The following is a 23,085-nucleotide window of genomic DNA, read 5'->3' as shown; positions in this document are numbered from 1 at the left end:
CCCTCAGTTTCTTTACCTGTAAAATGAGCTGGAGAAGGAAATGAAAAACCACTCCGGTATCTTTGCCAAGAAAACCCCAAATGGAGTCACGAAGAGTCAGGTGGGACTGAAAACTACTGAATAACAATAATACCTAAGGTGCCATTCAAAGTTCCACTTCGTATGCTCTGTCTTTCCGGTAGGCTAGGGGTGGTATCTCATGGAAAAAGTGATTATCTAACTAGAGATTTGTGAATATAGGCCACAATTGAAACAAAAACTGGAAATTCTCATTGAAAGTGATATAGGTGGAAGACAAAACATTTCTTTCAGTATTATGTCAGTAATTTTGGTTATGAAAGAAATTTCATCAAAGGGAAAAGAAATGGACCATCTTAGTACCTACCACCTGCAACCTACCTCGCACTGTGACATTATACTTCTTGGCAAGAGGCAAGTCTGTGATTAAGTCTATTGTGACAGCTGTCTAGGGTGGAAGGAAGTTGGCAAAAGAGTTGATAAGTTAATTGACTCACATTCCTTGGTTAAGGGGGTGGCAGGCGGGGGAGGGGGAGAGAGAAATATTCAGAGTCATGATTTTCTGGGTCAAGAGGAAAGCAGATCATTGAGTCAATACTTAGTGTAGACAGAAAGCTGGCCTCAAAGACAAGAAGATATAGGTTTGTTCAGCCAATCAACAAACATTTATTAAGAGCCTACTAAGTGCTGGCATCGTGCTAAGAGCTGGAATAAAATAAAAGGTAAAAGACAGTCTCCACTCTTGAGGAGGAGACAACATTCAGACCACTATGTACAGACAAGCTATATATAGGACAAATTGGAAATGATCAGCAAAGGGAAGGCACTAGAATTGAAAGGGACAGGCTTCCTATAGAAGGTGGGATTTTAGTTGGCACTTGAAGGGAGCCAGGGAAGCCAGGACGGGGCAGAGAATTACAGGCACAGAAAATGCCTGAGTCAGGTGATGGCGTGTCTTGTTCTAAGAACAGCAAGATGATTCAAATCCTCCTTCTGACATACACTGGTTGCATGACCCTGGGCAAATTATTTAACTTGCTGGTACCTCAGTCAATTCTCTAGAATTCTTAATTTCAGAGAAGGTATCACTCTGCATGGAGAGGAGTTTCCTTATTTTGAATTTCCTGAAGCAATGAAATCACTATCCAGCACTTCCTCCTGCCACCAACATTATCTGGTATGATCTCTTATTTGGTGGCAGTGGGGAAAAGGATGAGAATAAGAACCCCATATAGGATGAGTACAGCCTCACTCTTTCAAAGCTTCTGGAGCTGGGTTCTTGATCTGATGGTAGTAGACAGCATCTTCAGGAAAGAGAAGACTAGACAGTTGAAGCCCTGCGGTCCTACAGTGTTTAGACTTATTCTCATTATCTTTCTCCTCTGCCCAATGTGATCATGTGATCCAAAATTCCAATCCAATGTGCAACAAGAGGACACTGAGGTACTCCAAACATTTTTAATGTATTAGGGAGCATGAAGGTCACTAATCAATTGGGTCCAAGATCTTCCTCATGATCAATGACCCCTCCCCTTGGGGGTTAGCTACTTTTACACACTTGGGAGAGCACTAAAAAGAGAATGTGCCAATACAATTTCATGATTGGTTAACAGCAGAAGAGGGGGAAATTCTATGATTAGTTGAAGGGCTTTTGAGTCATTAACTGCAGGTTTTTCCCCACTAAAGGCATTCCACCTGTCCCCTCAGCAGGGGTTTTCCTAGGAAGCCAAACATGTGGTGTTTTGGTCAGCGTATCCTAGGGGTTAAGGAAGTGGTGGGTGAGAAGAGAAGTCAACAGGTAGCAGTGATAATGATTCATAGGGGTGGGGGTATTGATGCTGCTATAACAAGCTCCAGGGTTAATGTGATATAATTCTCCATAATAGACAGTCATATGATTTTATCCTACAAGGATATTACTAATACATAATATCATATCACTAACATAAAAGAGGATTTTTTGGTCTTAGCATATATAATTCTTATCCTATCAACATTAACATACGTAACTAACTTAAATTTAATCCTATTCTGCTTAATTCACTGATATAATCACTGATATCCATCAAATGACAATAAACTGAGTAAATGCTGACTAATTTGAGTAGGTGGTATCAAAATTATCGTCACACCAAACAGCTGCCTTTGCCCAAGGAAACTGAAAATAAAGGGGTAGGAGCTGGTCAGCTATAACTGAGGCACAAGACAAGAGACTAGAAGGATATGAATTCTAGTGCTGACAGATGGCACTTGGATTCTCTAAATCTCACTTTTCTCCTTTGTAGAATGGCAATGCACAAGATGATAACTAATGTCTCTTCTGGCTTTTACATCCTATGGTTTAATGATTCTATGAGACTTATTTGGTTTTTGTTTCCCCAGGCACATAGTAGGCGTTTAATAGATGCTTGCTGATTGGTTGGTGGATCCTTCAAATCTACTAGGATAGCAATATTCACATAGTGATCCTCAAGTCAGCCTGTTCTAAATAGTTCTGTTGGTCTCCACATAACTTCATTTTGGAATTGGTTCCCTTGTGCTTCTGAATTTCTAGGTGCGCTTATACAATGTTGTCTGGGGAATCACCCTCTCATTAAACTTTGCATTATATGTTCAGTATCTAAGATTTGAACTAGTTAGCTCCCTTTGGTATCATTACTACAGATGCATACACTGTCACTAGGTGGTGGTAGAGCCACAAAAGAAAAACTGTCTCTAGGCCATGGGGAAAAAGTGAATAAAATTAACTGTACTGTTGTTATCAAGCGATGTTATTAAGCAGTCCCTAAAGCTCAGTCCATTCATGATCTGTAAAGAGGTGGCTAAGCATTACTGTGTTACCCTTTGGGTAGGTATAAATGGGAAGCAGTTCTCATCAATGAATGCCAGGTTAACCATGCCCTCCAGACCACTGGCCCAGATTCAAGATTTGCCCTACAGCAAATTAGCCAGGCAAACAACCCTGTGGAGATTTTACCTAGGGAATGCCTCCACAAGCAAGTACTGGAGCCCCCAAATTCCAGCAGCCACATATATTCAAGATCCAGAAAAGAAAGCGTCACCTGCCTTGGCACCGTGAAGGGGTTCGTCAGACACCGACATGATTTTATTAAGAGAAATGACATAATAACCTATATCAAATTGTTTGCCTTCTCAATGAGAGGGTGGGGGGAGAGTGGGAGAAAATTTGGAACTCAAAATTTTTTAAAAAATGAATGTTAAAAATAATTTTTACATGTAATTGGGGAAAAATAAAATATTAAATATTTTAATAATTATTTCAAATATTAAATAATCAATGTATTTAAAATTGCCAAAAATAGAAATAACACAAAAGAAGATAATAGCTAGCATTTATATAGCACTCTACAGTTTATGATATGCTCTACGAACATGTACCTCATTTTACCCTTAAAATAACCCTGGGAGGTAGTTATTATTTGTGTTCCCATTTTACAGATAGGGAAGTAGAGAGGTTAAGTGACTTGCCCAGGGTCACACAACTAGTAAGTATCTGAAGCCTGATTCGAACTCAGTTCTTTTGGATTTTAGGTCTTTGTTCTACCACCTGCACCACTTAACTACCATTACTATCTTACTTTGCTGCTGCAATCTAAGGATCACCAGACTTTTCCAATTGCTCTGCAACTAACACCCCCTACAACAGATGTATTATCTCCCCCCTAACTGAATGTGATGGGCAGGCTAGTTGTCACAGTGGATAGAGGCACCAAGGGCCTGGAGTCAGGAAGACTCATCATCCTGAGTTCAAATATGGCCTCAGACATTTACTAGCTATGTGACCCTGGGTAAGTCACTTCAGCCTGTTTGCCTCAGTTTCCTCATTTGTAAAATGAGCTGGAGGAAGGAGATGGCCAACCACTCTGGCATCCTTACCAAGAATACCACGAATGGGGTCACAAAGACATAACCGAACAACAACAATTGAATGTGAGCCCCTTGAGAGCACGAACTGTCTAAATTTTCTATTTGTATCTCTAGCACTCAACACAGTGCTTTATACATTTCAGGTTCTTTAATGATTTTTCATTCATTCATTCATTCATGATTGTAATTAGAATATTTTTTACGTAGCCAAAACAATTTTTTTAGCTTTCCTCTTTTTATTTTTTAGTTCTCGTTTCTAAATCAAAATATGGAGCTTTACTATTTGTGTGACCCTGGGCAAATCATTTAACCTCCTAGTACCCTGTCAAGCAACTCTCTAAATTGACCAGTCTCAGAGAAGGTAGATGAATTACATCACTGAGAGATCCCTATACTGATGAAATAACAGGTCTAGGGGGAGAAAGTTCACTAGAAATGTGAATTATTCATAATCAGCATCAGTATCAGGAGTTCCCTTGATACCAGACACCCACCCTTTAATCAGTGAGATCACACTTTTACATCCATAGGAATTAGAAGATAAATCTTTTGTCTTACTTCCCAGTACTTGGGGTTTCCCTTCTCTGACTCTGACTCATTTCCAAATGAGATTCTTGATCAGTTAGTCATAAGATAATAGATTAAATAAGCACGAATCCATTTTACAGATGAGGAAACTGAAGCAAACAGGGTGAAGTGATTTATCCAGGGTCACACAGATACTAAGTATCTGAGGCTGGATTTGAACTCAGGAAGACGAGCTTCCCTGACTTCTAGCCTGGTGTTCTCTCCACTGAGCCGCAGAGCTGGCCTTCTCTGACAATTAGGACTGTTCAAAAGTGAAACAGGCTGTCTTTGAGTTCTTCTCACTGGCTTTCTTCAAGCAGAGGCTGGCCAGTCACCAGTCACAACCCTCATGTAATGAACTATGTGGGAAGTTGGACAAAATTCCTCAAAAGCCCTTTCTAACTTAGATTCTGTGGTTTTGTATACTGGGAATAAGATAAGAAAAATCAGGAGATTTTTAAATTTGAAGAGTTAGCATATATACTGTCATGTACTTTCTTTTTAGCTTTTAAATTTCTGGTTCCAAATGCTATCATTAACTCCGGCGTTGTTTCTCATCCTTGGTTCCCCAGCACCTACCACCCAGTTCAGTACTTTATAAATATCTGTTGAATTGAGTTATCCTTTTAACTCATGCCCAGAGTCAAGGGGCCAGCATTGAGAGTACAGCAGCCCTGCACCAGGATAGGGCCTGGATTTCCTTTGATTAAGTTAGAAAAGCAGCAAGAGCTGGGGGATGTCACATGAGCAAATAAAAACCTACTGAACATATTTATTGCTTTGTCTGTCTGCACAGAACTTTAAGCAGGGTCATGTCAGTATTGTGTGTTTCATTAGGTTTTCACAGCCTGAGTGGCATGTAGTTGTGGGGCATTAAAGGGTTCTCCTGGCCTGCGTGGGGAATTGGAAAAGGGTTCCTAAAACCTTGGAGTTTTTGTTGTTGTTTGGTCATTTCAGGTGTATCTGACTCTCTCTGACCCCATTTGGAGTCGTCTTGGCAAAGATACTGCAATGGTTTGCCATTTACTTCTCCAGCTCATTTTACAGATGAGGAAACAGAGGCAAACAGGGTTAAGTTAAGTGACTTACCCAGGATCCACAGCTAGTAAGTGTCTGAGATTAGATTTGAACTCAGGAAGATGAGTCTTCCTGACTCCAGGCCTGGCATTCTATCCACTGTGCCACCCAGCTGCCCCCCCCCCCCCAAATCCCTTAGAATGAGTTGCATTATTCCACAAGTTCATGTGGATCATTTCATGGGACCATTCTCTCTGGGTAGGTCAAAGGCCTAGGCTCTTAAAAGACACAGTCAAGTGGCCTAATAGATAGAGGCTGGACATAGCATCAGGAAGCCCAAGTTCAAATCCTGCCTCAGAGATTCACTAGCTGTGTGATTCTAGACAACTCAGCCTCTCTTAGCTTCAGTCTCCCCTTCTGTACAATGAGGATGAAAATAGCACCTTCCTCCCAGGGTTATCCTGAGGATGAAGTGAGATGACATGTGTAAAAGGCAACCTCTAAAGCATGATTAACATGTGACTTACTACTCTTATAGTGGATAGAGAGCTAGCCTTGGACCCTGGGTATATAAGCTGGACAAATCACTTAAATTCTCAATGTTCTGAGCAGCTCAGTAAGAGTGTAAGTTACAGAGGAGTTTCCAACCAAGATGGACAGAAGGAGTTTCCTCATCCCAAAATTTCCTATACCAAAGAAGTCACAGGTCTGGATTCTGTCCCTCCCATCTCAACAATCTGGAAGCCACCTTGGCAGAAAGATGGGACAATGCACAACATGCTCAGGCTGAGTTCAAATCCAACTTCAGAGACTTAATAGCTGTGTGACCCTGGGCAAGTCATTTTAAGCTATATCTGCTTCAGTTTCCTCATCTATAAAACAAGGATAATCATAGACCCTCCCAGGGTTGTTGTGAGGGTCAAATGAGATAATACAAAGAGCTTTGTAAACCTCAAAGTACTAAATAAATGTGAGCTGTTTATTATTATTATGTATAAAATGCAGAACTGTGTAATTCTTTATATACTATATCATACTGAAACGGGAGATATCCTGTCTCCCCTTGGAAAAGACAGCCTTGTGGTCTTCTTAAACTCACTCTTCACCCATACCTGGAACAGATCTAGGATATTTCTAAGGCATTTCTTCCCCTTCTGCATTTTCCCTTCTTTCCACTGCGTCAGATCCCTCCAGACCCCTTCAGACGCTGAGCATTAAGGGTAGGTGATGAAATGAATGCTCATCCGTTGTCCATACAGAGCCTTAACTGTTGTGTTCAGATCTTGACCTTGACTTCAGGGTTATCCAGCTCAGGGAAGAGAGAGAAGAGGAAGTGCTCCAGGACTTTTAAGGCTCAGTCCATTTCACTTCTGTATGCTTTTGGAGATACGGTTCCCAGTGATCGCAGAGTTTTTGTCTTGAAAGTTATGTTTGTGGTGAACCAGATAGGCCTTCTTCCTGAACCAAACTGGAAATAAGATAATAGGTGAGTTTGGTTTGGGAAAGATATTGGATTCGGATGATGATTCCCCATCTGTAACATAGAGATAGTCAGAGAAGTTAAAGCAGACAGAGGCAAGTCCTGATGATACATAGCTATTCTTTCTAGTTCTACAGTAATTTGACTTGGTTTTCTGATCACTACTATCTCACCAGACTACTAACCACAACTGAACCAGAACTAACAGAGGCAAAGCAGGTAACTGACTAGAATATAACATTCACGGAGAGTAGCAGAAAATAGGACATGTTTTAATATCATTTTAAAAACATATTGTTAAGGCTGGAAAATTAATCTCACCATGGCTTGTAAGTTTTTTATTTTTTTTATTTTGAGATAGAAGTACGGGTAACAAGCATTTATTAAGCTCTTACTATATGCCAGATAGGTGGCGCAGTGGATAAAGCACCAGGCCTAGGATCAGGAAGACCTGAGTTTAAATCTGGTCTCAGATATTTGCTAGCTGTGTGACCCATAGCAAGTCACTTAACCATGTTTGCCTTGGTTTCCTCATCTATAAAATGAGCTGGAGAAGGACATGGCAAACCACTCCAGTATATTTGCCCAAAAAACCCCAACTGGGTTCACAAAGAGTAGAACACAACTGAAAAAAATGACTAGAATATGCCAGAAAAAAAATGCTAGACATTGTGCTAAGACCTTTACAAATTTATCTCATTTCATACTCAGAACAACCATGGGAGGTAGGGGCTTCTATAATACCATTTTATGGTTGAGGAAACTGAGGCCAATGGAGGTTAAGTGACTACTCAAGGTAACATAGCTAGGAAGTATCTGAGCCTAGATTTGAACTCAGGTCTTCCTGACTCCAGGCAGGCCCAGTGCACCACATAACTGCCTCTGATGAGTCAAGTAGAGAGCAGAGGGTAACATAGGAGACCCAACTTTAAAATGGGTGTGTGGGAGGAGAGCGGAAGAATTTTCCAGTCTTAAGGGTCACAAATTCCTTATTTCTGTCTTGCCAGTAAGGGCCATGTTACAACAATAATCTTCCAAGCAATGAGATTCTTATGAAAGCTAGGGACATTTAGAGTGTGGATCTGATAGATGTCTCTCAAGGTCTGAAGAGCTGTCATGTGGAAGAACCGTCATGGGGAAGCTAGATGGTGTAGTGGGTAGAATGTTGGCTCTGGAGTCAGGGAGACCTGAGTTCAAATGTGACCTCTGGCACTTACTAGCTGTGTGGCTCTGGGCAAGTCATTTAATCCTGTTTCCTCAATTTCTTCATCAATGAGCTAGAGGAGGAAATGGCAAACTACTCCAGTATCTTTGCCAAGAAAACACCAAAAAGAGGTCCCAAAGAATTGGACACAACCGTGGAAGAAAGACCACCATGGATTCCCAAAGTGAGCAATACTGCCCCTGGGGGTTGCTGGAACAACCTAGGAGGGTGGTAGGAGGCTTGGGTGCAATTGGGAAGTGTTGAATAAAAACAAGGGGGCAGTGGGAGCATAGGGAAAGAAGACAAGTAAGAAAATTTTGAAAAAACTGTTTGTATATGTTTCATCTGTTGTGTAACAGAATCAAAGTTGTACTGATTACATTATTTTCCAAATAAATACACAAAATGCAAGTTTTAACCAATCAGTGGTCAAGTCCTCTGGCAGATCTTAACAAGCAAGTGTTGGCAGGTGAGCATGTCTTGCACTGTTGGGAGTCCAGCATGCATGGGCAGGAATTATGTGTGTGTAATGACTTGTTTACAATATAATACTATATGGCTACATGACACAATATTGTGTCACCAAAATTTCAGTACAAGAAAAAAACAAATTTACAACAAATTATTAAATTTAAAATGCGTTATTTAAAAAAATGTTTTAAATGATGTCATTTTTAAAAAAAAAAAAGTTAAAGGGTTAAAGAAAGTGGATTTCCAGCAGGGCACGGAGCATTTTTTTAAAGGGGGTGGAAAGCCACATAAGTTTGGAAACCTCTGCACTAGACTTGTGCTTGGCTTCAGAAGGCTGAGCTAGGTATAGGTTTCATGAAAATAAAAAGTTAAGATCAGAGCTGTCTCAAAGTGGAATTGGCTGCCTCAGGAGGTGACAGGTTCTCCATCACTGTTCCGTCCAGTCCATCACTGTTCAGTCCAGTGGCCAGATATGGATCAAGAAGACTGGAGATGGCCCTCTGAACCTGAATAGGGAGTTCAGAGAAGATCGTTTTCTCTTTCCTTTAGTGAGATGAAGCTTGAACATGGTGTGGTTGAAAGTGACTGTGACTAAGGCAAAGCAAAAATAAGATCCCATTCTCCTGATTCACAGACCAGTGTGTCTTCTCCAAGTTCACCATGCTTATTGTTATTGACTCAGTCTTTTAGTTTGTTCTGCTCATTTCTAGTTGTCATTTACTAAACCTCAAGTCATTCTACCCTGGCTATTACTACAGCTTCAATTTTTTGAAATTCAATTTTATTTTGTTTTCATGTCTATATTTTCTTTCTCCCAGATTCCCCTCCATTCTCCTACCCCTTTGAGAAAGCTAGAAAAGACAATCCCATTCCTAATAGGTATTATTGGTGAATTTTCTAAAAGAAAGAGCAATGGGGACAGGAAATAATATCCCACTCCTCCAAGGACCATCTCAGAAGAATGGTAGTAAAGTATTATTGGGCATTTGGGCAATAACAAAAACCCTGGAGACCTGAATGTGCACTCAGATCAAAAGACATCTCCTGACCTTCTGTTTGCTCTCCACAGACTCCCCTGCCAACTCTAGGGATAGCACTGAAATTTCATAACTACACAATAACCAAGAAGAATGTGAAAGGCTGTGATCATGGATGGTGGGAAATCAATGAGCACATGTAAGTGATTTTCATATAGTAACAACAACAATAAATTAAATGAAATAACATATAAAGTGCTTTGTAAACCTAGCGCTACATAAACGATAGACAGCTATCAGTTAACATTTATGAAGTGCTTTAAGTTTTACGAAACTCTTTGCATGTATGATCTTCTTTGACATATGAATGATTGCTGATAGAGAGCAGCCAGCTAACAGAGTTCTCCATACCACCAAGCTAGGATATGTAGGTTGGGACTCTTTCAAAGGGAACAAGGGAAAGCTAGATTGTGTTGGTGTCCTGAGCCAGACTAAGTAGTCCCTAGATCCCATATTTTAATTGTACTTTAGTTTCTTTTTTCTATCAAAAAAGAAATTTATTTATTTCCTATGAACTGTTTCTCCTCCTCCTCCCTCAGCTACACACACAGATTGTCATGCTCTTGATTTTGTCATGACCTGCAAGTGTTCTGCTTCAGTGTTAATGAACTCTAACATTTCTTTATTTGATCACAGTTATTCCATTTCTCCTTCTGCCAAGAGTTGCCGCCTTTATCATGCCCACTTTCCCACTTATCTTCAATCTTTCTCTGTCTACTGGATGCTTCTCTACTGCCTATGAATAGGCGCATAGCTCCTTCAACTTCAAACACTCTTCACTTGATCCATCCATCCTCCCAAGCTTTTGCCCCATTATCTCTCCTCTCATTTATGGCAAACTCTCTGAGGCCAATTACACTCACTTTGATACTGTTAATCACCCTTTTCTCTCTAGGCTTTCCAGACCACTGCTCTCCTCTGGTTCTCCTCTTGCCTGACCATTCCTTCTCAGTCTCCTTGGCTCCATGTTCACACAGGTTATGCTGTTAATGGTGGGTGTTCTCCAGAGTTCTGTCCTGGGTCCTTTTCTCTTCTCTCTATGTGTTTCACTTGGTGACCTCATTGGCTCTTATGGGTTCACTATGAACTTGAGGCAGATTATTTTCAGATTTATTTGTCCAGCCCTACCTTCTCTCCTGACCTTTAGTCTCACACATCCAGCTGCCTATGGGACATCTGAAACCGGATAACACATGGATTCAACATATCCAAAACTGAACTCATTTTTTTTGTTGAATTTCAGTTGATCAGTCATGTACTGCCTCTTCATGACCCCATGGACCAACTGTCAATTTTCTATAGGGTTTTCTTGGCAAAAATACTGGAGTGGTTTGCCATTTCCTTCTCTAGTGGATCTTTTTCGTCGGTCAATCAGACATTAAGTGACTTCCCTAGGGTCACCCATCTAAAAAGTATCTGAGGCTGGATTTGAACTCAGGTCTTCCTGACTCCAGGCTCAGTATTCTATCCACTGAGCCACAAACAGCTACGTCTATTATCCTTATCATGTTCATTATCTTTCCCCCCAAATCCTCTCCTTTTCCTAACTTCCCTCTTGGTATTGAGGGTAACACCTAGTCACTAAGGTTTGCAAGGTAGGTGATATTCTTAATTCCTCATCCCCCTAAAGCCAATCAGTTACCGAGTCCTGTCTTTTGTACCTTTGTGATATCCCTCATATATGCTTCCTCTTCTCCTCTAGCAGGCCCTCATCACCCCAAACCTGGACTCCTGCAATACTCTGCTGGTTGGTTCTCCCTGACTCAAGTCTCTTCTCCCTCCAGTCCATCCTCCACTCAGCTGTCAAATCGATCATCCTAAAGTACAACTCTGATAGTGTCATTCCCCTAGCCAACCAACTCCCATGGCTCCCTATTGCCTTCAGGAGCAAATATAAAATTCTCTGTTTGGCTTTTAGGATGCATAGCTTGGGCTTTTTCAAAGCGGACAAAGAGAAATCCAGATTGTCTTGGCATCCTGAGCCAGACCAAGTATTCCCTAGTTCCCATATTTTAAATTGTACTTTAGTTTCTTTTTTCTATCAAGAAAGACACTTATTTTTTCCCATGACTTACTTCTTCCCTTTCCCCCAACTTCAGCTCCACACCTAGATGATCTTGCTGTCATTCACAAGTGATGATGGCCACCATCCATAATCCTTCATATCCCAGACCCTTCCTAACTTTCCAGTCTGCTTACACCTTAGTCACCTCCATGTACCCTGCACTGCAGTGGTACCAGCCAACTTGCTGTTCCTTGAACAAGACACTCTATCTCCCAGCTCCAGGAATTTTTCATGGCTATGGCTCATGCATGGAAAGCTTTCTTTCTTCACTTCTGCCTTTCAACTTCCCTGACTTCCTTCAAGTCCTGGCTAAATTCCTACCTTCTGTAAGAACCCTTTCTCAGTCTTCCTCAATCTTAGTGCTTTCCAGCTGAGATACACACACACACACACACACACACACACACACACACACACACACACACTATACATACATATGTACATGTATACTTTCTCCCTCCCTCCCCCCCTTTCCCCCTTTTCCTCTCTCTCTCTCTCCTTGCCTCCCTTCCTCCCTCTCTCTTTATATATATACACACATATGTGTGTGTGTGTGTGTGTGTGTGTGTGTGTGTGTGTGTGTGTGCATAATCAACCTCTGGGCAGTTAGGTGGTACAGTAGATAAAGTGCTGGGCCTGGAGTCAGGAACTGAGTTCAGATCTAGCCTCAGGCTCTAGTCGTGTGACCCTGGACAAGTCATAACTTCTACCTGTCTCAGTTTCCTCAACCGTAAAATGGGGGTGATAATAGCAACTACCTCCTAGGGGTGCAGATCAAATGAGATCATATTTGTAAGACACTTTAGCACTGTGTCACACATTGTAGATGCTGAATAGGTGTTTCTTTCTTGTTTCCTTCCCCTCCTTGAGGGCAGGGATTGTTTGTTTTTTGCCTTTCTCTGTATCCCCAGAACTTAGTACAATGACTAGCACATTGTTGTTGTTCAGTTGTTTTCAGTAATGTACAACTCTTTGTGACCCCTCGGACCACAGCATGCCAACACTGTCCATGGAGTTTTCTTGGCATGGACACTGTAGTGGTTTGCCATTTCTTTCTCCAGTGGATTAAGGCAACTCTGCCTCACTTAAATCCAGTTGACACACAAGTCAAGACATCATCCAATGAGGTCACTGGTCCTCTTTGAAAATGAAGGACAAATGACAGCTAGGTGGTGTAGTGGTTAGAGCACTGGCTCAGGTCAGGTCAGAAGGACCTTAATGCTGATTGCCTCCCTCCCCCCAAAAAAGAAGAAAAAGAAAATGAAAATGAAGGGCAAACAAGAACAAAGCAAACAGAATTAAGTGATTTGCCCAGGGTCACACACCTAGTAGGTGTCTGAAGCTAGATTTGAACTCAGGTCTTCCTGACTCCAAGTCCAGTGCTCTGTCCACTGAACCACCTAATTGCCTTGGACTAGCACATAGTAGGCACTTGATAAATTGCTTGTTGACTTAGTTGTATAAGGGCACACAAGTATTTTGCTTGAAGGAATGGTTAGAGAAATAGGTTCTGACCTTTCTTTGAGAAGGTAATAGAATTTTTGTCTGAGTTTAAGCTTTGAAATTAAAACAATGGATTATCATTTGTCATAATGACCTTTTGGTGAGGAGATCTTCGCTTCCTAATGTTCTGAACTTCAGGAATGATGCTTCTCACTACTAAATTCAGGCAATATTATTCTTGGAGATGTCATTAGAAGCTATCATAGCATTACTGGGAAAGCAGCAAGATATAATGAAAAGAAAGCTACATCTGGAGCCTGAGGTACTGGGTTCAAATTCTGACCTTGTCACTTGTGTGACCTTAGACAAGTCACTAGACCTCTATGGGCCTCAGTCACCTCTTGTAAAATGAAGTTGTTGGACTAGATTATTCCTTTGGCCTCTTCCAATTTATGATACCACAATCTCTATGACACTGTGATGAACCATGTTGTGGAAGCAGTAGAATTCAGTGAAAAGAACCTGCACTCTGGAGCCAGGTTGTCATTCAATTATTTTTCAGTCACATCTGATTTGTGATCCCATTTCTTGGCAAAGATACTGGAGCGGTTTGCCATTTCCTTCTCCAGATCATTTTACAGATGAGGAAACTGAGGCAAACAGGGTTAAGTGACTTGCCCAGGGTCACCCAGCTAGTAAGTGTCTGAGGCCAGATTTGAACTCAAGCAGATGAGTCTTCTTGACTCCAGGCACAGCACTCTAACCACTCTGCCACCTGGCTGCCCTCTCAGGCAAGAGACCTGGGTTAAGAATCCCAAGTCTGAGACCTCCCTGTGTGGTATAAAGCCAGTCACTCAACCTTCAGACTTCAGTTTTCTCATCTATAACATGAGGGACTAGGACTAGGTGGTGTCTGAGATCCCCTCCAACTCTGGATTTCTAATCAGAACCGCTTTTATCTCCACTGGATGTAGAATATTACCTAGGTTATACCTTCTGGCATTAGCAATACTTTGGGGCTTCCTTGTAAAATTTAGGTCAACAACTATTTATTAATTGCCTGTTACGTTCAAGGAACTGCAGATACAAACTGGAAATACAAAATAAAAGACAAACTAGCTTTATATCCTTCCCCCTTGAGAGACTTAAAATCTACCCAAAAGCTGGCCTGTGGGTGGGGAAAAGAACTTTTTTGTTAAGTGGTGTTTTCCAAGCAGTGATTTTTTTTAAAGTTACCAGCTCATTATTTATTTATGTTTAAAGTCCAGAACATGTATTTGTTTGCTAATTGCACCAAGGCCTGTCTCAGCGGTCAGTGGAGTAGATAGCTGTCCATTGAATAGAAGGTCTATGGCTCATACTTTTATCTCTCCAGGAGCCTTAAATTCATTTCTTCCGGTGACTGCTCAGGGAAAGTTGCTGGTTCAGACTTCCTCTTGAGCTGAAGAACATCTTTTAAAATGCAAATGAACCTGGGAGGGCTTGGTCATTCATACCTTAGAGGGAATTCATTTAAATAGATCCTTTCTTCCTTGGGAGTGAAACTGCCCTGAATACATGTATTTACTAGAGTAGGGAGAGAAGTTTTAAAAGGTTTGTTGTTGTAAGGACTGGGCAGGTCCTGAATGAAGGTCATAGAGTGGATGGCTTGGGATAGACAGATCCTCCCATAAGAGCACTCTGAGCTTGGTGAGTCATTAAAAAAAAAATAGAGGCTTGGAGATGTGTGAGAGAAGAGCTCAGAAAGAGAAGAGACATCACCTGAAAGACATCCTTTGAAATCTGGCCCAGAACTTGTCTTGAATTACAAGAAATCATTATTTCCTCCCTCCCCTCCCCTCTGCTCCCCTGCCCTCCATTCTCCTCTCCTCCCCTTCCCTCCCCTCTGCTCCCCTGCCCTCCATTCTCCTCTCCTCTCCCCACCCCTGCCTTCCTCTCTCTTCCCCTCCCCTCTCCTTCCCTCTTCTCCCTTCCCCTCTCCTCTAGCTTCTCTATTAATAGGGTACCACCATCTTCCCAGTCCCTCAGGCTCACAATATAGGTGTCATCATCAGCTCCTCACTCTTTTTCATCCTCCATATCCAATCTGTTTCTGAGGCCTATCAATTTTAACTCCTTAACAACTCTCCCCTGACTCCTCTGACATTGCCACCATCTTAAAGCAAGTCCTCATGGCTTCCCATCTGGATGATGGTAGTCCACTGGTTGGTCTCCCTACCAAAAGCCTCCTCCCTCCAGTCCAACCCCCTCTTGCTGTCAAAGGGATCTTCCAAAGGAGCAGGTCTGACTGACCATCTCTAGCACCTCCCTATCACCTCTAGGAACAAATATACAGTCTTCTGTTTGGTTTTCAAAGCGCTTCATAACTTGATTCCCACCACATTTCCAGTCTTCTTGCACCTTATATCACAGTCCCTTCCCTCTTTTCTGTTGTCCAATTGTTTCAGTCACATCTGACTCTTCCTGACCCCATTTGGGGTTTTCTTGGCAAAGATACTAGAGTGGTTTGCCATTTCCTTCTTCAGCTCATTTTACAGATGAAGAACTGAGGCAAACAGGGTTAAATGACTCACCCAGGGTGACACATCTAGTACATGTCTGAGGTCAAATTTGAACTCAGGTCTTCCTGACTCTAGGGCCAATACTCTATCCACTGTAGCACCTAGCTGTCTGCCTCCCCACTTTTTCCCCCACCCCATTTTCACTAGCTATCCTCCATACATGGAATGCTCTCCCTCCTCATCTCTTCCTCCTGGTTTCCTTCAAGTCTCAGTTAAAATCCCACCTCCGACAGGAAGCCTGTCCTGATCCCTCTTAATTCTAGTGCCTTTTCTCTGTTGATTATTTCCTACTTATCTTGTATTACGTTTGCACATAATTATTTTCATGTTGTCTCCACCATTAGATTGCGAGTTCCTTTAAAGCATGGACTGTTTCTTACCTTTCTTTGTATCCCCAGCTCTTTGCACAGTACCTGGCAGACAGTAGGCACTTAAATGTTTATTGACTGATTGAAAGTGAGTGAGGATTCAGTTTAAAATTACACCCTATGGATGTGTCAGAGCTCCATCACCTGGGTGAATTTGATGCACAGACTTGATCTGACCCAGCGAATTCTGGCTCTACGTTCCTCCGAGGATGACTGCCGTTAATTAGTTACCTCTCAACAGTTTCGCCTAATGCCAGCATCTGGATTGCCCAGGATTCTTTGCTCCTCTTTTCCACTTTTGCCTCTCCTTTGACACCTTCACAGTTGGTCAGCACTGCCACAGGAGGTTGGATTGGGCAAGGAAAAGAGAATCTTAGTCAATTCTTCCAATTAAAGGGAAAGTAGAGAAAGAAGTTAAAATAAATAGTTCAAGTGAGATTTCAGGATTATTGATGGACTCCAATTACTCAAGTTCTCCCATCCCCATATGACCTCGGATAATTGAGTGTCTGAGCAACTCCACAAGAATTGTTTTTGGGGCAGCTAGCTTGTACAGGGAATAGAGCACTGGCCCTGGAGTCAAAAGGACCTGAGTTCAAATCTGACCTCAGAAACTCACTAGCTGCAAGTCATCTAACCCTGATTGCCTCCAAAAATTAAAAAAAAAAATCAGTGCTCTTTATATAGGAGAGGCACCATGGTTTAGCAGATAGAGAGCTGGTCTTGGAGCCTGGAAGTCCCGGGTTCAAGACTTGCCTCTGCTATCTCTATTGGTTATCACTTAACCTTTCAGGGCTCTGGACAGCTCTCTGAGAGGTATTTGGTGACTTGCCTTGACAGCTTCTCCATGTGACAGTTCCTCATACCAATGAAATCATAGGTCCAGTCCCTATATCAGGGGAAGAAACTGAGTCATGGAGAAATTAAATCAATCCTGGGTATCAAAATATTTTTTGAAAAAACTAACTCATAGCTGCACGGTACCTTAGAGATCACTTGTCCAGCCACATCATTTTACAAATGTGGAAACTGAGGCCCAGAAAAGTAACTTGCCCCCAGTCACACAGGGGTGAGATTTGAATCCATGTTCTCTAACTCCAGATCCAGTGTTCTTTCCACTATACTACTCAGAAGAAGAAAAAAAGCCTCATTATTTATAGCAGGAGGAATATGAAGGACAGCAGAGGCCAAAATGTATGTGAACTTGGTTACACCAAAGCTTGACCCATAAAACCCAGTACATTTCCAATCATTTAATCAATCCACAAGTATTTATTAAAATGCCTACTATGTGTCTGGTACTATGCAACTTCCAACCTCCTCTGGCAGTACTAATCAACTGAGAAGCAAAGGAAAGTAGGCCCTTAAATGTTTGTGGACTGACTGACTGAAAGTGAGTGAGGTTTCCGTTTTAAGTTAGATCCTATTGTATCTGAACTCCATCATATGGGTGAATTCAAAGGACCTACTTGATCTGACCTAATGAATAAAGCAGTCCCAACCCTCAAGAAGCTCGAAGTCTATTGGAGGAGACAACTCATCCATAAACAAGCATATGCAAAATAAATACGTGTGGGGTAGAACACCAGCAGCTGGGGAGGCTTTATGTAGAAGGTGATCCTTGAGCAAGAGTTTGAAAGAAGGATTCTATAAAGTGTTGTTGAGGAGGGAATATGATCCTGGCATTGGGGGAAGCCAGTGCAAAGAGTGAGAGATGAGATATGATCTAACCTGGAAGGAATAGCAAGAAAGGAGGTTGGTTTGTACCTTGTAAGTTGGAAAGGGGAGGAATTGAATAATCACATTGGAAAGGGAGGCTGGAGCTGGGCAGCGAAGGGTTTTGAAAGCCAAATAGAGGTCTTCAGATCTGACCCTACAGGCTACAGGGGAGTTACATGGACAGACTTATACTTTAGGGAAATCAGTTTGGAAGCCATGGGAAGGACAGATTGGAGAGGGGGAAGAGAATTGAGACAGGGGAACCAACTGGGAGGCCACTGTAATAGTCCAGGAGTGGTTAAATCCAATCTGACCTAGTTATTTCTCTCCTTTGTCTTTCCCCTTTGTCGCTCTCTTCTCCTCAGGTACTGTGGTTCTTACATTGATCACCAGACAATTTTCCGAATAGCCAGCTCTGTAGTTCACGTGCAGCTTCAGTGCAGCTCAAGACTTTCAGACAAACCACTTTTGGTGGAATATGGTAGTTACAACATCAGCCAACGTAAGAATGAGATTCATGTCCCCCGTCCCACCCCCCCACCCCCTCTTTGATAGATGCATTTACAATCAATGCCTTTTCATCCCATGTGCTTCTCATCCATCCTCCACAGAAGATATACTCACTGTGCTAGAGGTCACTCTCCGGATCTTTTTTATAAACATTTTTGTGGGTACCAGCACAACAATCGTGCTACCCTGTCTTCTTTCACTCTCACCAGCTTAGTGATAGTTTGTGACCCTTCTTGCATACAAATTATTGTCCTGCAGCCTACTCCAACCTACTACGTTCCTATCCCTTGTCCTTTGGGTCCCTTGCAAATTTCATCCTTCTGAGATGGTGGAATCCATGATTCCATGCAGTGTGGTGAGGGGATAGGGGGAAAGAACTGGATCCGTGATTTCTTTAGCAAAGGGAGCTATCTCGGGTAGGGAAATTCCCTCTACCAATGCAGGCCTGCACTTTTCCTGAAAGTTAAGAGTCCTAGAGATCTGATTAGAGAAGCTGTATCAAACTCAACTAGAAATAGGCCACTCATCCCTGAATAAGGATCCCTGCAGTGGCATACTGAAAAGTAATGTTATCTATGTTTTACTTTTATTTTGTTTATTTTATTCTTTTTTAATTTGGATTTTATTATTATTTATTTTATTATTTTTATTTTGTTCTTGCTAAGTCTTTCAGTAGACTCTACCTGACGCCCTGGACTTTGTCCACGAGGTTTTCTTGGCAAAGATACTGGACTGGTTTGCTATTTCCTTTTCCAGTATGTCCCCATTTTACTGATAAGGAAACTGAGGCAGAGTTTAAGTGACTTGCCCAAGGTCACAAAGATAGTGAGTGTCTGTGGCTGGATTTGACTTCAGATTTTCCTGACTCCAGGTCAGGCACTCTATCCACTGCACCACCCACCTAACAGCCCTGGTATTTTTTTTTTTATTTTGTTAAATATTTCTCAATTACTTTATAAGCTGTTTCTGGCATGGGCTGCCTGGCAGACTAAGTGTTTGACTCCTCTGTCCAGTGAAAAAGCTAAAGACTTGCCCAGGGTCATACAGCCAGCATTTGTCAGAAGCTTCAAGGCCCTCTGTCTGTCCACCAGTATACACTGCTTCTATCGCATTTTTAAAACCTTAAGAACATAGTCAAATGTAGTTGCTACTGCAGCGGCTAGCATTGCAGAGTTTAAATGGTAAATACTGAATTTTAACGCAACTTACATAGTTACTATTTTGTTTTTTAAGGTAATATTTTAAAAATCACTAAGTCGTTGTTCATTTATCTTTACAACATAGGTGGGTGGCCCACCCTGGTGGTGATTTACAATCAATTAATTGCTTCTCATGTTATTCTTAATAGGTAGGATAATATAATCACCCTGGAAATTTTTCAGTCTAGAAGTGCGCTGCTTGGCTCCATGCCTGGAATGCATTCCCCTCTTATCTCTGCCTGTGGAAATACTTGTCTTTCTTGAGGCCCAGGATATTAACCCACTAGGAAAACATTCCTATAAAATGGAAGCTTCTCATAAACAGAGACTGTTTTGACAGTTATATTTTTGTATCCCCAGTTCCTCAAACATAGTAGGTACTTAATAGATTCTTTTTTTTTCATAATATTTTCAGTATATTCTTAAATTTCAGCAATCAAGAAGGAAACTACACAATGGATTTTAGAAAGACTTACAAAGAAATTGCTTGATTTCTCTACACCCCAGTGCACTCACACATACATTTCAGCCTCCGAAGTACTTAACAGATTTTTTTTTTGAGGCAGAGTTAAGTGACTTGCCCAGAGTCAAGCAACTAGCAAGTGTCTGAGGCCAGATTTGAGCTCATGTCTTTCTGATTTCAGGGCCAGTGCTCTATCCATTACACTACCTAGCTGTCCCTAATTGGTTCTTGATGGAAGTATTGTAGTATTGTTTGAGATCTGGTGTTGAATTGAAGTCCCAAATTGCCAATCCACTAAAATTTGTTTCTGAAGTCCTGACCTGGTGATGAATTTTCTGTGTACGGTTAGGCTGGACTTAAATTATATGGTTCATTTTGGCCTGGATTAACTATGGAGATCTGGGCAAAGAAAATCAGATCAGTCCCTTTTGTCTTAAATCTGCTGGAACTTAAAGCTCACAGAATTGACATTGCTACAGGCAGAACTTCAGTGCCTTACCTGTGTTCTGGGAAATCAGTACTGTGACAGTAAGAACAGAGAGGAATATTAACCTCAAACCTTCTTAAGGAAAATTGTTGAAGCTGGAGACAGAATTCAGTGCATTTCTGAAGCTGACAATCCCCAGCATTCAAGTTTCTCTCATCCCTATAAGTATGCTGGCTGCGTGGAGAGAAGTCTCTGGACCAGGTCTTGTACCTCATCTGAAATGCCAATCAGCACATCCCTTCGATATCTCCCTGGAGCGGAGCCCTAGCTGGCAATTGCTCTTATTCCAACCCAGCCAAAACTACTGATTAGATCCTTAACTAACCATTCCTGATGGATTCATTCAAGACCCAGTAATCACCATGAGGCATGACTCCATTGGCATATTTCTCCCCTTGCCTGGCCCATATTGGGTTGTACTGATTGGCTGTCTCTTAGGTTCAATGGCTTTGAGTGTCTTGAATCAAAGGAGGGAAGAGAACACAAGTTTAATGTCTAAGTCTTGGCTCCAACATGTTCCTGAACCACAGCCTAAGGCTCTTTACCCTGTCCTCCACTACTTCTCTAGCAGCTGGGCCACTTGACACTTTGATCTGGCTTCCCAGATGCTCTTCCTATCAGCCTGCCTGGTTAGATAAGTATGGAGCAAGTGACTTTTTATTTTTCTCTGTGATTAAGAGAGAACATTGGACCTAGAAGGAAGAAATTGAAAGAGAAATTCCATTTAAAATAACTGCAGATAGTAGATTTGGGGGTCTACCTGCCAAGACACATACAAGGACTTTCTGAACACAATTACAGAACACTTTTCACACAGATAAAGACAAATCTAAATAATTGGAGAAATCTTAATTGCTCACGGGTATGCCAAGCCAACACAATAAAATGACAAGACTACCTAAATTAATTTACTTATTCAGTGCCATACAAATCAAATTACCAAAGAATTATTTTTTAGAGCTAGAAAAAATAATAGCAAATTCATCCAGAGGAACAAAAGGTCAAGAATAACAAGGGAATCAATAGAAAAAAGATGAAGGAAGATAGCCTAACAATACCAGATCTTAAACTATACTAGAAAGAGGTAATTCATCAAGATAATCTGGTAGTGAACAAGAAATAGAGTGATGGCTCAGTGGAATAGATTAGGCACACAATATATAGAACTAAATGAGCACAGTAATCTAATATTTGATAAACCCAAAGATCCAAGATTTGAGGACAAAAATTCACTATTGACAACAAACCATTGGGAAAACTTGAAAGCATTATGGTAAAAACTAGGCATAGACCAACATCTCACACCATATACCAAGAAGAACTCAAAATGGCTACATGATTTAGACATAAAGGGTGAAACCAACAAATTAAAGGAGTAAGGAAAAATTTACGTGTTGGATCTATGGATAAGAGAAGAGTTTACAACCAAACAAGAAACAGAAGATCATGGGATACAAAATGGATAATTCTGATTATATTAATTTAAAAATGTTTGCATAAATGAAACAAATACAGCCAAAATTAGAAGGAAAGCGGGAAACTGGAAAAATTATAACAAGTTTCTATGGTAAAGTCCTCATTTCTCAAATATATAAGGAACTGAGTCAAATTTATCCAAATAAGAGCTATTTCCCAATTTATAAATGGTCAAAGAACACGAACAAGCAATTTTCAGAAGGAGAAATCAAAGCTATCCACGGTCATGTGAAAAAATGCTTTAGATAATTACTAATTAAAGAAATGCAAATTAAAAGAAGCCTCAGAAATACCAACTCACACCTATCAGATTGGTTAATATGACAGAAAAGGAATATGATAAATATTGGAGGGGATGTGGGAAAATTGGAACAATAATGCATTGTTGGTGGAGTTGTGAACTGGTCCCAAACATTCTGGAAAATAATTTGGAACTAGGGCCAAAAGGCTAAAAATTGTGCATCCCCCTTGACCCAGCAACACAGATAGTTGGTACATACCTCAAAGAGATCAAAGGAAAAAGGAAAAGGATCTATATGTATAAAAATGTTTATGGCGACTCTTTTTATGGTGGCAAAGAGTTGGAAACTGAGAGGAAGCCCATCAGTTGGAGAATTGGCTGAACAAGTTGTGTTATGTGATTGTGATGGAATACTATTATATCATAAGAATTGAAAAACCTGGGAAGACTTATATGAGCTGATGCAAAGTGAAGTGAGCAGAACTAGGAGAATATTGTGCTCAGTAACAGCAATATTGTAATGATAATCAATTGTGAAAGACTCGGCTATTCTAATCAAATACAATGATCCAAAACAATTCCAAAAGACTCATGATGGAAAATGCTATCCAACTCTAGAGAGAAAACTAAAGAACTCTGAATGCAGATGAAAGCATATTTTCTTTCACTTTCTTTTTTTTTTCTTGTTCTCCTTCCTTCCCCCACCAACATGGCTAACATGGAAATAGGTTCTGCATGACTTGATATGTATAATGTATATTATATTTTTTGTCTTCTCAATGAGTCAGGGAGGGGCTGGAAGGAGGGACAGAATTAAGAACTGAAAAAAAAAATTTAAACCAAAGAAAAAACATTGAATTTGGAGTCAGAA

General features: G+C 41.1%; 1 protein-coding gene across 1 annotated transcript in view; it reads left to right on the top strand.

Moving 5' to 3' along the window:
• Positions 1-23,085, top strand: part of TMPRSS7 (transmembrane serine protease 7) — an 84,384-nt gene that overhangs the window by 36,837 nt on the left and 24,462 nt on the right. The window contains exons 10-11 of the mRNA XM_036745362.1: positions 9,715-9,821; positions 18,204-18,340. Coding sequence (XP_036601257.1) covers positions 9,715-9,821; positions 18,204-18,340 — 244 coding nt within the window. The remainder of the gene's footprint in view (positions 1-9,714; positions 9,822-18,203; positions 18,341-23,085) is intronic.

Source organism: Trichosurus vulpecula, chromosome 2, assembly GCF_011100635.1.
Source record: "Trichosurus vulpecula isolate mTriVul1 chromosome 2, mTriVul1.pri, whole genome shotgun sequence".
NCBI classification, from domain to species: Eukaryota; Metazoa; Chordata; class Mammalia; order Diprotodontia; family Phalangeridae; genus Trichosurus; species Trichosurus vulpecula.
The sequence above is the reverse complement of the archived record's forward strand: the minus strand, read 5'-3'. Positions and strand labels throughout refer to the sequence as shown.